General features: G+C 39.2%; 1 protein-coding gene across 17 annotated transcripts in view; it reads left to right on the top strand.

The window, feature by feature from the left end:
* Positions 1-15412, top strand: part of AFDN (afadin, adherens junction formation factor) — a 129038-nt gene that overhangs the window by 26147 nt on the left and 87479 nt on the right. For 14 of the 17 annotated variants that reach the window (XM_019549929.1, XM_019549932.1, XM_019549938.1 and 11 more), the window contains 3 exons: positions 6133-6244; positions 6623-6790; positions 8785-8829. In XM_019549929.1, coding sequence (XP_019405474.1) covers positions 6133-6244; positions 6623-6790; positions 8785-8829 — 325 coding nt within the window. The remainder of the gene's footprint in view (positions 1-6132; positions 6245-6622; positions 6791-8784; positions 8830-15412) is intronic. The other 3 variants (XM_019549935.1, XM_019549945.1, XM_019549942.1) reach the window with 1 other exon arrangement.

The raw sequence follows: 15412 nt of genomic DNA, 5'->3' as shown, positions 1-15412 counted from the left end.
GATATCACTTTTATCTTTTTTAAGTATTTAGTTGTCTTGCTTTTTAGTAGAATGTCACTTGTATAAAAATAGTCCTTGTAATAGCTTTGTATATCTAAAAAAATCTCTGAAGAGAACTGACTGACATACCCATGCTTTAATTTTCTCCCTAATTAGTTTGTTGTTAGCAACTTGTGCTCTTTGGTTATTACAGATAGTTAGGTGAGTTTAAGATCTTCTCAAGAGCTTACAGTCATGTGATTTTGTTTTTTTATCTTTTTTGATCTCAAGTCCTATTTTTCTTTCTGCTTCCTTCAATTCTCCGACCATCCTTTTGTACAGAACTTCTGATGACTATGATGACCAGAGTGTCAACATAGCCAAAGAGTTAGTGCAGGCCACTTGAATTCATCTTACTCTGTGCATTCTACTGTGATTATTCCACTTTTTGATTGCAACATTAATGACTACTGTGGGGGTTCATCTTCCCACCGTCACCTTGTATGGATGGAGGCAGAGTTCCATACTTGTACTCTTTCTTGAACTGTAAACATGTACCTTTTATTCTTCATTTGGTTCAGAAGGTGTCTTGCAGTGTACTCTCATATTCTTAGTTATGATCTGTTGGTATAACATCATATTTCCATTTTTTTTTTTTTTTAGAAGCTGATAAGTTGGAACAACTTTTCCCAGAACCAGTCCCTTGTGTCAGATCCTGTGCCTGCTCTGGCCAGTTCAGGACTGTGCAGCACACCATGCCACTCCAGCTCGTCCGGAAACCATGCTGTACACAGCTTCTGCCCCAGACCAGCTGGAGTGAGCACCACATGTAGCTTGTGCTGTACAATGCAGTCCTGGACTGGCCGGAGTGGGCATTGCAGACACTGGATCTGGTATGTGTAGGAGGAGGGTGCCATAGGTCTAATCTAGCATGCGGGGCTGTTCCCATGATGTTCATTTGGTTGTGGACTTGTCCTGCACCACTCAATCTGGCCTGAAGGGCCAGGTATGCTTCACACCATTGGTTTAAGTCTTATTTATTCAACGTCCTGTTCCCAATAAATTAATGGGAACCCTGTCAACAAATAATCCTTTGTTGTTCCAGAACACTATAATTGTGTCTTGAACCTCTTCACAATTCAGCTGTTGTACTGGCTGTCTTGAAAATGCCCATTTGTTATTTGCCTTCCTTCATCTCAGGACTGAGAAGCCAACTAAAATACTCCCTCCTGTCTTTTAGTTTTTGCCTTTCTTAATTAAAAGACTAAATTATTGTCTGCTCATAATTGCCATCCTTTCCTTGATGCAGTCTTACCTTGTGAAATGCTTGTGTGTTGTTAGTACTTCTATCCCATTCCATCACCACCAAGCCACATCTTACTCATTTCTTGGCAGCTTTTTTAGCATGATCATATTTCTCAATATGAAATGGGTTTCAAATAGGGGCACATAATCCTTACTACATATTGATGCTTGGTTGTCTTCCAGCCATTTTTGTCTTTAAACTTGTTTTGGTTTTTTTTTCTGATGGCTGCTCTTATCTCTTTGATGGCTCCACACCTGAGTATCAACGTCAACCCTGGTAACCTTCACATACATGTCTTTTAAATTATTCTACTTAGTATTAATGTCTGTATTTTGGATTCCTCAATGATTCTGTTTGGTTGTCAGGCTTTTTATCTTTGTTCTTAGAAGATACTATTTCAAGTCACAGTTGGTTCCTTTTAGGTTTGTAGTTATTTATTCTGGATATCCCTTGAATGATTAAACATGTAGCTGAACTACTTGATAGCATTATCTTTGGGTTACACGTTTGCTTGTGGATGTCCTTTTAAGAAAACAAAGTTGTTTTTTACCTCAAAATATGGCAGAAGTAATTGGTTTTAAGCCATCACTATATGCAAGAGGTAAAGATATTTTAGGGGCTTATTTTTTATTATGTCAAGTATTCAGTTCAGAGTTAAATGAGCTTAGTCAGGCTTTTGAATCCAAGACATTCTTCATCAGATGATGATGAGATGGAGTGAACTGCTCTGGGGAAGGGAGGATAGTTCTCACTACTCGGTTCTTGAGACCAGGAAGAGGTAAGTGGCAGCTGCCCTACATGCCTTCCCCAGGCTGTGATGACACTAGTCTCAGAATGGATCAGGAACATTTTCCCTCTGCTCAACTCTTCCTGGTCTGTGGGAGAAGTCAAGCAGCAGGGAAGTGTATGGCCATTCATTCTCCTAGGATAAATTTTCTTGGGAGCTACTTCTACCTGGCTGGAGATGGGTAATTTTCCTCTGGAACAGCTGTTTTGTTCTGGGAGACGCTGTTGAACCCCTATATATGTGTGTTTCTTCCAGGTGCCGTATTCCCTTTTAGGTAGTAGATATAAAATCATCAGTTAACTAACCAGTAGCTATTGATAATTGTATTACTTATCATAAAAATCCATGGTAGGGTTTTTTCATTTCTGGTTTGTCAGTATCAGCCACCTGATCTCTCTCTTAAGTAACGTTTTCTGCTTTGTGATTTTTCAAGTTTTAAGTATTTGCGTTTTACTTCTTACAATTTGTGTAAGTAGCTTAAATAGTACTGTGTTTTAAATTAATTAGTTCAGTGGTTCTCCATCGTTTTAGACTTGAGGTACCTTGGAAAACGGCAGCTCTTGGTTTTCACTCATTTTTTGACTACAGAAAAATAATAGAGCAATTCTTTTGCAGAGAACTCAAAAAGACCACAGCAGGCCAGAATATTTGTAATGCTGTCAATGCTTAATTGAAATCTCTGGGTTTATCTTGTGGATCATGTTTGCCCACCTAACGGTGCTAATGTTGCACGGGACCCCTGAAAGGATCTCAAGGCACCCTACGGTGCCATGGCACCCTGGTTGAGAATCACTGGATTAATTAGAATGATCTCATAAATTCAATTGGCTGCCTTTAATAAGGAGTGGTAGGCAAGGAGTTGAGTACCATGTTATAAGCAAAAGTTGGAATGCTGTTACATTCAGTTTTGTGCTTCTTAAAATAAACAGGAAACATGCTAAATTATATTTCTTCAATGAAAAGGGAGTGTATAGGGGACAGATGGGCAGTATGATTACTGCAGAATAATTTACCCTAGATTTTATTCCACTGTAAACTTACTTTTCTCTAAAGGACAGATTCACAGCTACTTCTCTAGGACAAGCTCCCATAGTGCCTGACCATAGGTATGTATGGAAGGGATGGATGGATGGTGTTAAGATATGCATTGAGTAAATTACTACCCCAGAATAAATTTGATTAGTAGAGCAGGTACATACGTTCTTCTCAGTTAATTTTCTTAGTAGTAAAGTTACTACACATCTTTCAGGAGCAACTACCTTGGATTTTTTTGTATGGTTAGTGGTAGTGCACTGTAACATGCATCTGTTCCATTCTTGGTACATAGTAAATGTATGTATATGTCTACATTTGAAAATATGATGTGAGATAATCTGTTTAGACCTAGAGTTAGCCAAGCTTCATTTAAAAAAAAAAAAATCTAGCAAGTCAAATCCTCTTCATTTGAAACATGGAGGGGATTTGGAAGAACTCTGAGGTTAATACTGAATGGGATGTGGAGAGGATATGAAATCTGGAATTATGAGCATCTTGTTAATCCCTGCCCTTTGGTAGAAGGAATTATTTAAGTTAGGCTTTTAGGGGTATTGAGGTAATTTTGCATGGTATTTAAAAGAGATGTGCAGGGCAGTAAGTTAACTTAAGGATGCATCTCATGATCCAGAAATCCTAATAAGGTAAAAGGTATTTAATTAAACCTGAAAATCAGATTAGGATGTTATCTATGAAGAGACTGGTATGGTCTCTGGAAGTCTGACTTTCAGTTGAGTTTTATTATTACAGTGCCCAGTAATGCAGGTGTCAGTTACGTTAATGTTAAGTATGGCTATAATGGTATTGTAGGCAAAGCTGGCCTGTAGCTGTTATCTAATACTTTCCATCATAAGCCCTAGCTTTCCACTTGCTAAAATGTAATTGTTGGGGTTCAAATTTTCCATGTTTGCTTTGTGCCTTAGGATGAATTATTCTGGAAATTTTCAGCCAGCAAAACCAATATACATCCACTTCTGAGGACAAAGATTAGGGAGATTTAGATAAAATGCTTTAATACTGACATAGCTAAGGTTAATAGACATTCAGAGAAGTGTGTGTTATACACTGCTGAGCAGGAACTTGGCCCTTGACAGGGGTATTTTAGTGAGTTGGTGGAATGGATAGGGTACCTTTTTATTTGTACATTTTCCATGAATATTGCTTAAGTTTGGCCCAGTTTATACACCTGATAATCATAGTTTCCAAATGCTCAGAGCTTAGAGGCTTTCTGCTAAAATCTCAAAACTTTCCATCTTGAATGACTTCAAGATGTGCGGAGCCTGTGCCACCCACCTCAATTTCTGATATCAAGAAAGGACCTAGAAATGTTCCTTTCTCTAGCATAGACGTGTGCTGGACTGAGAATTGGATGGGAACTATGAGTTTGAGGCTCAGCTCTTCTGTTGACTGGTCTTCGTACTTCTGAGCATTTCAGAACCCTGATTAATATTTATTATCCCACATTCCATAGGAGTTGGGCAGTAATCATTCTTTCTTCCCCATCATTTTATAGGTAGGTCACCTAAAAGGTTGTGCAAAATCACTTCAGACAAAGCTAGGAATAAAGTGCATGTCTAGTGTGGAACCTAAATCACATCCCGTATGAAATGCATCAGATTTGTGTTTCTCTGTGCTATTTTGAACTACTAGAACATGCCTATCCAGAATCAGGCATTAAATATATGTATCCCAATTCCAAAGTTTCTCTTTTATATAGTAAATTGTTGGGCACACTGCAGGCAAAGTTTTATGTAAGCCACAGTTCTTTAGTGATTGCTTCACATAAGTTAACAATCCAGAGCTCTTGTTAAATGTTCCTTTATCTTACTAGAGAGCCTGGGCTGGTGATCTGGCTGGTGATCCATGTAGGTATTACTTTAGAGGCACACTATACAAATCCTGTTTCATGTGATAAGATGTGTTTAAACTGAGAGAACTGCATGCAGAAAGCCAACTGTAAAACAATGTAATGACTATAAATTCAAGATTTCAGGTGTTGGGGGATGCCAGAAGGATGATTACCCATGTTTGGGAGGAATTCTGGTAAGGCTAGATTTAAAGGCCTAATGAGCACAGTTTACATGAGGGAGACTTGTACCTCCAAGCCACCTTTTAATTTGGATTTTGCCTTACAGGCACACAGCAGCACTCTAGACTAGACAATACTTATAGAATATTAGTGTAAAGTGACTTTCCTAATCATGCTCCAGTTCTGCAATCTTGAACCTTTTATTAAGCATGCTCTTGCTCCATTTGTTAAGGATATCTGCTAGCAGCTGGAAATACAGTATTGAAAATCAGTTGCAGTGGCCTCCAGATTTTTATATTACCATTTCAATACATAGTGAGTTTTAAGAGAAAAAGCATGTGGCATGAGTTGATGATTTCTTTGAATAATACTAGAAAATTCTTTTTGTCTTCACTTTGAAGATTTCTGTTTTGTACTTTTTGACTGTCAGTAGGCCCACTAGGCTCAATCCTTAAGTCTGCCCTGTGGGGTATAGGGTAGAAATGTGGCATTACAGGCCCTTGTCCCTGCACCCACGTTGCATTCTGGGAGTCAGGGGTCACAGGAGTTCTGGGCCACTCAAGTGTTATACCATTTGTGTATCAGATAGGGATGGAGTTGGATCTTTTGTGTGGGAGGATTCCCCAGCAAGGGAGAATTCCTTAATAGCCTATGTAGCTAGCTTTCCCGTATTAAATGCATCAAACTCCATTACATTTTCAGAGTAGCTTTAGAGGAGAGGCAGATTTGATCCAGCACATTGTGTTGTTCAAAACACTAATGGGCCTGTGTATAGGGAAGATTATGCTCAGACAATTAACCTTGTTTATGGGACGGAGGGTAATAAGATACTTTAAGTTCTGATTTACCAGTTATAAAGGCAAAATTTTTGATGAATTGGAGGATAAAGTTCTTGTCCAATGTCTGCTGCTTTGATAAGGATACAATGGAAGATCTTTCCTTAAAATATTAATCTCCAATAGTTGCTGTACAGAAACTGAATTTTTTTCCTTACTGTAGGTTATGCTTCCACCTGGTTCTCAACATTCGGATGATAAAGGTGCTAAAGAAATTATCCTTGATGATGATGAGTGCCCTCTTCAGATATTCAGGGAATGGCCTAGTGACAAAGGTACATTAAAACAAAATATAGCCATTTCTCTTGAAGATATTCTAACCCATCAGTGTGCAGCTGTGTAGAGTAGAGATCTATTTTTTCTTAAGTCCACATTCAAAACTTTTCAAGAAGTTCTTCGTGGTTTGATTTGCTCATTCTGTGCTGTTTGTTCCATTATACTGTACCAATAGAAAGGTATACAATTCTCCTGAATTCTCTGAAGTTGGCAAAGAATGGAGGTAGCAAGCAGTATAGTTTTACATTGTTTTGTCAGAAACATAAGGAACATAGTACAGTTGGTTTAAATGAGGAACAGTTGACACTACTTGGGATGTTGTGTTTTTGTTTACATTTTGACACTTGAACTTAATGGACGTATAAAATGTGTTCTAGGAATTTTAGTGTTTCAGTTGAAAAGACGTCCTCCTGACTATATCCCAAAGAAATCCAAGAAACAAACTGATGGAAAGCCATTAAAGGGGAAGGAAAGAGTTGATGGGTCTGGCTATGGCTCTTGCCTTCCTCCTGAGAAACTACCATATCTGGTAGAATTAAGCCCAGGTAAGACATTTGACTTATTTATGGCCTGTGGGATTTTGTCTGAATTGTAGATTAGATTTGGTATGCTTTAATTAGATTTTATAGTGTGCAGTAGTTAAAATCCTTAACAATCTTTAAACAAGTATCACATTACTTTAGTAGCAAATATCTATAGGTTTTTATGGACTAGTTATAAAGGTTAACATTGCAGTGTTGCAAAGTGTTCTTCTGTTTTTGTGTTAAGCAACTTCATCAAAAAAATCTGAAGGCAAATCGCATTCAGTAAACTGGCAGTATAAGGGAACATTGAATCACATGGTCTTTAATGGGAAATTGATTCTGATTTTTGTCAAGATAAAAGGAAAGAGAATAATAACTCATAGGGAATCACTGAATATGGATTTGAAGTCTAAGTTGTGAAATAAGAAATGGTTCCAATGTATCAAAACTTTGAGAAGACAAGAAATTATTGTTAATATTGTCTTTTGGTCTTAGTGCTTATAAACTAGTTGTTCACTTAAAACTTTCTTTGGCTGGTATTTTTGGGTGCCAAACTTGATGCATCACTTTTAGATTCTTAAACACTTAAATCACAATAAAATAGTTACCATCTTACTTGTAAGTGTCTATCAGTATACAACTTTATATAGAAAAGTAGTTGTTGTATGTGGCAGTTATCACCTTGTTTAAGAATACATTGAAAATGTGAATATATTTTTCAACTTTCTCAGATTGGTGAAAGGAACATTTTGAATAGTTCTACTTTTAAATATGACTGCATTTAAAATTAAATTAGTGCTGTAATAGGAATGATCATATTGCTTTGAGGTATACTGCAGTACATTGGTTAATAGTACTGTATACTGTGGAGTAATGCATTTAAAATAAACCTATTAAAAAAGTACATTTTAGCTTGCTCACCATTTTATAATTAAGTTTGTTTTTTCTAATTTAAAAATATATGTTAACTTCCATTGGTTCTCCAAATTTGCAAAACTAAACGTTTTTGGATACAGATTTACTTAATCTTCAAGATGGTCTATAATTTACGATTGTTGGCAGGGGGAAAGGAGATGGAGGAGGTGAGCTAGCGCTGTTTTAAAAAAAAAAAAAAAAGATGTATAACTTTGGTTTTTACAGTGTGTGTTTTTGCACTTTACTTCTTGAGGGCAAAATAGAATTTTTTTCATATGTTGTGGTCAGTATTAATTATAGGTCTTTTTCTCACCAACCCACCTCTCTGCCCTGTGATGTTTGCGTATCTTGTTTGGGTGATAATGTAATATTTAGGTATGTTGGTCTAGTATTTGGAAGTTGAAGGGATCTTGTGTCTCCGGAAGGCTGAGAGGGTTTTTTATTGAAAGTAATTTTGAATTGATGCAACGTTTTAGCTGCTGTCTTATTAAAGCAGTAAAACTTCAGATCATATTAAATGAAATCAGCAGAACACCTGGCATATGCCAGACTTATTTGGTTTTGTTTTGGGGAGTCTAAAATTTAGATGTTTGCTTTTGTCTGCATTTTTACAATCTTTACAGGCTTTTTTGACGTTCTTTTTTTTCTTTTTATTCTCCCTTAAGTGTACTATTCATAGAATCTGTTTATTTTAATGTTTAAAAGCTCTGTGCATCTGGGTATTGGAATAAGACATCTGATAATTGGAAAAACAGAAAAAAAATTAAAATGAGACAGGTGGCAACTCTGTGTACAGTTAACTTCAGCCTTTGCACATTGCTTTGGAGACTGACTTATTCTTTGTGCTTTCTTCTAACAGCTTGTCAGCTTCTAAAATAATAGTTTAATCCATTCACTAGCATCAATGTCTTTTGTATATCACAAAGCTTTTTAAATTGAAAGAATTAAATGCACTGCATCCTTTTGAGTAAGTTTTGTGCGGCTACAGTTTCACCCTTTCCTGTCTTTTCTTTTCCTGCCCTCTTCCGCATGTTCTGCATGGTATCTGTCCTGCTGGTGCTGCCTTCACCTGGGTCCTCTGCATGTGTTTCTAACCCCAGGGAGAAGGAATCACTTTGCCTACTACAACTATCACACTTATGAAGGTAATGCTATATTTAATGCTATTCTTTCTCACTAGTCACTAAAAATGGTACTGGAATAAACCTTTGTTTGCCAACAAGTAAGCTTCACTATCTTTATTTTAAAATGGGCCCCTTTATCACAAAAAGCAGATATATCCCTTTTCCAAGCTGATTCATTTAACTAGTCTGTTTACTGGGGGAGAAGCATCAGACAAGTTATAAATAATTAATTGTTTGCTTAGCAGCCAAAACGCAAAACCTTGCAGTAAGACTCGCAGCTAAATTTTGAAGTGTCATTAGTGGTGGTCTAAGTGGAGCTCTAATGGAAAGCAAAACACTTCATGATCAATACAGTTGAGGAATATATGGGGAATGATTTTTTGCCCCCTTCTTAACAGAAAAGGGCTTTTATCTCAGCTCTCTCCTCAGCACCTCAGTTTTTGGAGAGGGGAGTAAAGCTATTGAGAATTGTTCTTGCTTAGAGTTGGTGTTTAGACACTTTCCTGCAGTCTATAATGTCCACACAGTGGAGTCCTGTTGGTATTCTTCAGTACTTCTCAAGAGCTGTCTAGTTAACTCACTGCTCTGCAAGATGCATTTACTGGGAACAGGTGAATTACCCAAGTGGGATACAGAGTAATTGCATGGGAAAGTTTTTTTCCTTCAGTCATGTTTCCAGTATTTCTGGTTCTGATACTGATGTACCCCACCCTAAAATCATTAAAGTCCTTTGATTCTGTTTAATTAAACATAAATTCACATATACGTCCTGTTTTGCTAAACAGGAAAAGAATATCCTTACTGTTTTTTAAGAATTACTATGAGTAGAAAGTCTACCAAAATACCATTTCCCAGTTAATTTGCCGGCTACTTTCTTTGTCTGCTTTAGAGGCTGCCTTTATGACAGTATACTTTTTATTAACATTTCTCTCACATGCTGCTCTAATATCATCACTTAATGAAATAATTATCCCCCCTCCAGACATTTGGCATCTAGATTGAATGTTTGTATGAACAAAGACTCATTTCACAAGGAATATCATCCAATAGAGATTCAACGTTGTGGAATCTGGAAACCTTGATTCTTTAGTCCATCATCCTGAAGGAAATTCTCATCATTAAATTTAGTGTCACAACTTCAACATTGTTTTTGTTCTTTAAAAATAGTTCTGAAAATGTAACTGTTTTACCAATTACTGTTGTTAGGCTTTCAGGCTGCAAAAGGCTTTTTCTTTCTATTTCTCACCGTACTTGAGTCTGCTTTGATCACTGTATATGAAATGTGATTCTGCATAAGTTCATGTTTCCAGTGGAAGTTACTTCCCCATATACACTTGTCACAGGGCTTTTTAGATTGACTAGATTCATCTTCAACAGTGCCCATTTTCAAAAACCTTCTTATTGCTATGAATGCTCTCATTCTCCTTTTCTGCTATATAACCGCCTTAGTCTTACAACTCTTTCATTTATAAGAGTAACTGATTTTTCCCAGTTGGACCCAAAATATACCATCCTATATTTTCAACAGCAGCAGCTTGACATAAAGTCCCATTTTTTAAGAAGAGCCCAAAGTGCAATTTAAGAAGGGAAATTGGGTAGAGAGCAGAGTTGCTGCTGAAAATGCAGAAAGTCTGGTATACATGGAAAACAACATTACACCTTTCCAAACCCAGACCATGGAATTCCTTCTTTACCATGCAGACTGGATGCCATTTTATGGATTTCCCTGGCAAAGTCAACACTAGATTGGGCACAAGAAACCCAGACAACAACAATACCTATCAAAATTCTGCTGTTACTTCATTTAATTCACGTGTTGTAGTGCTGAGGACAGTTGTTAGAATCACATAACTTATTGTTCTGCACTGCTGCCTGCACCCAGGCCCCCTTTACCAGGAGGAGCTAGATGCTATGAATGTGTTTGATGTGGAGAGAATTGTCGATCACACTTGCTCAGAAATCATGAGTGGTGTGAACATTATAATTTTTAAAAAATGGCTTTTTTGGGGTTTTCTGAGCTATTATTAACATTATCAATATTTTTCTGCAACCCAGAACATTAGAAACTTAACTAAAAATGAAGGCTGGGACTAAATGAGAGGGCTTCAAGAAAAGTAACATATTTTGAGAACTGGCAGCAGTGGGGGAGGGCAGAGCCAAAACCGTCATCAAGTAGAAGGGGGCTCAGGGGAACTGGAAGGAGGATGTAGCCATCCCCCTGACAAACTGACTTGTTCCCCAGCTGACGTTGCATCCCTTTGATTTTGAAATAGCACCAGGCATTGCAACCTTTTGTTCATATGTAACAAGCAGAGGCCTACCTGTGCAAAGCGGCTAGTATTTGCTTTGGATTTGGCCGATTTCAAGGGACAGTGATTTGATTCGGTGATTTGAATTGCTGTCTTGAATCAATTTGGCCAGGTCTGATTTGGAGATTTGGCTGCTGCTGAAGCTCCAAATCAAATAGGCTCCATCCCCTGCCTGCTCTCCCAGTGCCCCCCACAGCTACCCCACCTGGCTCTGGGGGCTTGGCTCTATTTATTTATTTTTTTTCATTTATTTTTTAAAGCCCCGTGCACTCGAGCTCCTGCCAGGTGGGTGGGTGATCCCTGCTGTCCCCCCCCCCCCCATTACCCTGTGCTGCATGGGGGGGCTGTACCATGAGCCTCCAAAAGCCCTGACTGCTGCTGCAGCATCTGGTGAGTGCAGGGCTTTTTTTTTGCTTTTTTTTCTTTTTTAAAGAACTGGGAGCTGGGGCCAGGCAGGGCAGCCATGGGCAAGGCTGGGAGAGTGATTGGGGGATGCTCGGGAGGGCTGGGGGAGCAGGCAGAGGATGGGGCCTGGCAGGGGTCCCCCCATGGTCTACGTCCCCCGCCCCCTACTTACCAGCACAGAGCCTGGGTCCAGCTCCCTGCGGTGGCAAGTGGGGACTGCCCGAATCTCCAAAGCTCTCTGAATCTTTTTTGAATTGACTTGGAGAGCTTCAGATCGGTTTGGACCTATTTTTTTTTTTTTGGTCTCCCGATTCCATTCAGAGTTGGAGATTCAGCTGCTGAATCAAGCCAAATCTCTTCTGAATTGAGTCAGCACCTGAAGCTTCACACTGCCCTGTTAGCTGGCATCTTTCAGAGACACTACCCATGGAATCTGCCTTTAGTGCAAACATTTGTACAATTAGCACCTTCTTTGCAAACTGCACGTGTTGCTTGACTTGCAGTGGCGAAGGGAGAGAACTATATCCACAGGCAGTTTTTAATACCTTGGGATACTTTGGATCTTTTAGCCTTTTCTCTTAGTCGTTTATCCTACTTTTGAATCCTCCTAGTACTAAAAATCTTTCTGCATGTGGAGCTTGTGCAGGAAGTCTGTGGAAGGTTTCTCTATGTAAAGATCTGGTTATTCATTTTAATTTAAGTGGGTATACATCTCGTTCTGATGCCTTCCGTTCAAATGGGTGGCTTTTTTCTTGTTTGCTTAAATGTGTTCATCAACTGCAGCTCAAGTGAAATCTCATTTAAACAGACACAAGTATCCAGCATGGCTTCATGCATTAACAAAATCAGTTTAATTTAACGTTTTTAGTTAAACTGGTGCAGCTGTATATGGAGACAAGTCCTTATGTAGCTGCAGTACTTCTTTTTTCTTCTCAAGGATTTGTTTGACAGTGCTAAATGGGACATATACTTCAGTTGCAGTCTTTTCTCAAATGTATAAATTCTGTGTATAATATTTTTGAAGTAATATGATTTAAGTGACAGTAAGTCTTTTTTCCTGAGCAGGTTCTCTTAAATTTTGGGGGTTTTTTTATGATTTTTTTTTAAAGTATGAAACTTTAAATACAACTGTGCAAGGCAAATTTAGAATGAAGTTCTGTCTTTCATTTGTCTGTAGAAAAAGGTAAATGGTAGAAAAATAAATTGAGTTAATGTAGTTTCACGTTGGCAGCATAGCATTTGCTGTTTAAATGGCAAAGAATCTGTTATGTCTATTTGGTTTTTTACTGTATAGCGTATTTTTTATTTATAACATCTGCTAGTTGGTAAAATAGGAAGATCTGCATAAATTACCATTCGCTGAATTGTCTTGCATGACAAGGGCAGGGGTTTTTTTTTTTTTCTTTGTAAATCTCAAATGATATGAATTTTCCAGGTGCTTTGGGCACTGGGTATAAATGTTTGTTTAAATCTTTGAAGAAATTCGTAATACGTTCTCCTGTGACCTTCTTTAGTATCTTAACATTTTATGCATCTGAAATAGCCTTAAGTTATAAAAGCTTAACTGCAGCTTAACCCCTGCATAGTGATGGTTAAAAGGTCTTTGCCATATAAATAATGAAGTAAACCTATGAGATAAGATGGAAGTATCTCTTTCAAAGTTAGTACTTGTGGCAGTTATTCATGTCCTATTTAGCTGCATCTACACTGAGCAAAAAATGGTTGTGTTTTCACATCTTTCTCCAATGCAGAAAAGCGAATTTGCATATTCATGCAAGTAAAAAATTTTATACTACACCATCATGTGTTTGTATGCATACAAAATAAAATATAAACCATAATGCATTTCGTTCTATCATGTCTCTCTTGGCAGTTTCCAGGCAATGTGCCAAATAATGCACATTTTAAGTTTGATACCTTATGTTCTCCTAGGGCTAGCTTCTTTTGACTTCAGGCTTTTTGCATCAGAGACTGTATCTTATATATGAACAGGATCTAACACATTGTAGTAAGCAATAATTAATGCAATACAAATGCGGACTAGCTGTTTTTGGAGCTACTCAAGATTTTGGAATTTAAGTGCTAGGAAGATGGATTAATGGGGAGAGAGCAGATTAAATGGCAGAAACAGTGTAATAAATTATCATGTCTTCACTTTTATCAGTAGCTGTTTTCTCCATTTTTTTCATGTGGATGGATAATGGATTTTAACAGCTCTCTAAGATATTATAAACAAATACCTGAACTTTTTGTTGCTTTTAAAGTTTATTGTGCAGTTATACTTCAGTACATTGTTTGCTTTTTACCCCTTTAAAATGAGCACTCTGTTGCTTCAGAAGCTACTATATTTACCAAAGCAGGTATATTAAATTTAGATGATATTCACTGACTTGAGGCATACATCCTTAAGCTACAGTTTATTTGTTGCCTCTTGTACGTCCCATATCTAAGAGACACTAAAGGGCTGAATGAGTGCTTTCAGTTTTTTGGCACATAATTCAGTTTCTCTACTGTCAATGTTCACCTTCACATTTTTTGTTCTGTTTTCCTTGTCTGCATTGTCAGTTACCCCTTGTCTTGTCTTCCCCATGTTGGGTCAGTGCGTACTTTTCGTCAGTTGCTCTGCTGTCTCTCTGCTGGTGGTAAGCTGCAAATCATTAAAATGCTATTCAGCAAAGCCCTGGTGTATAGTACTTGAGATGAAATTTTGTAAACTTTGGTGACAGCATCTATAGCAGTATAGTGGGAACAAAGTAGCTGCAATGAGGGAAGCAACACAAGATGGAAAACCTGCAAACAAATGCCCTTATGGACATGGGCTCCCATAATTATGTCTTTGTTGGTCCTCTTGCATGGAAGAATCCGCAGAGCAAGATCAAGGTTAAGAATATTTCACCTTTAAAAAAAGAGCCAAATCAGAAGGGATAGGATGATAAACAAGAATCTGGGTTTTCTGTTTGCCACAGCAAAACACAGGTTTTCTCTTTTTTAAAGAGAAAAATATGGGAAACAGTGGGTTTCCCTTTGCAGGCTGGCAGGGTTCCAGTCTGCAAGGGGCTGGGGGAAGCAGAAAGAGGACAGTCAGGCAGGGGGCACCATGTACAGGTACACATGCACGTGGCTACCAGGCAGCCTGCAGAGCAGCTTCCCAGAGGTAAGTCTGGGGAGGGGTGGGGGGAAGGGATTGAGGTCCTCACAGTGAGGAAGGAGGGAGTTGGGTAGGGCTGCTGCCCAGCTGAAGCAATGCGTGGGGCTTGGGGCCCAAGACCAGACTGTGCAGTCACAGGGCCCAGGCAGAGAGTGGAATAACACTGCGGGCAGCTTGTTTAGGGGGTGGCAGGGAAAACGGTCTCTTCATAGTTGCACGTGCTCCTAGTGGGGGGGAAATGTGCCCCCCTCCCCCAAGACGTGCATGGGGCAGGATCCAGACTTGCTGTTGTGAGCTTGGGGCTCCCCCCACCCCAGTGCCCTCCCCCCAGGGGCCTCTGCAGCCCAGTGGGCAAGACCGAACAGGATGAGGAAGCTCAGTGTCACTGCCACGAGCCCTGCACCGCCATGGTGAGGCACCTCCAGCCCACCTGGCAGCAGTGCGGAGTGGTGAGGTGTAGCTGTGCTCCCTGCTGCTTCTGGGAGGGCAGGGGGCACCTCGCCATGGTGGTGTGGGACTTGTGGTGGTGGCACTAAACTTCCTCACCTGGTCCTGCTCTGCCCTGCCACGCTGGGCCGTGGAAGTCCCAGGGAGAGGGCGGCAGGGCAGGGAATCCTTAGTCTGCAGCAGGTAGCTTGCATCTGCCTCTCTCCTCCCCCACCCATGCACTCAGTTCAGCCAGTGGGGGAGGGGAGCTGGGTTTCACTCCGCCACAGTAGCTGCTGCTTCTCCCAGGCAGCAG

Source organism: Crocodylus porosus, unplaced genomic scaffold (genome assembly GCF_001723895.1).
Source record: "Crocodylus porosus isolate Cpor-Errol unplaced genomic scaffold, CroPor_comp1, whole genome shotgun sequence".
In the NCBI taxonomy this organism is placed as follows: Eukaryota; Metazoa; Chordata; order Crocodylia; family Crocodylidae; genus Crocodylus; species Crocodylus porosus.
This window is presented reverse-complemented; position numbering and strand designations above follow the sequence as displayed.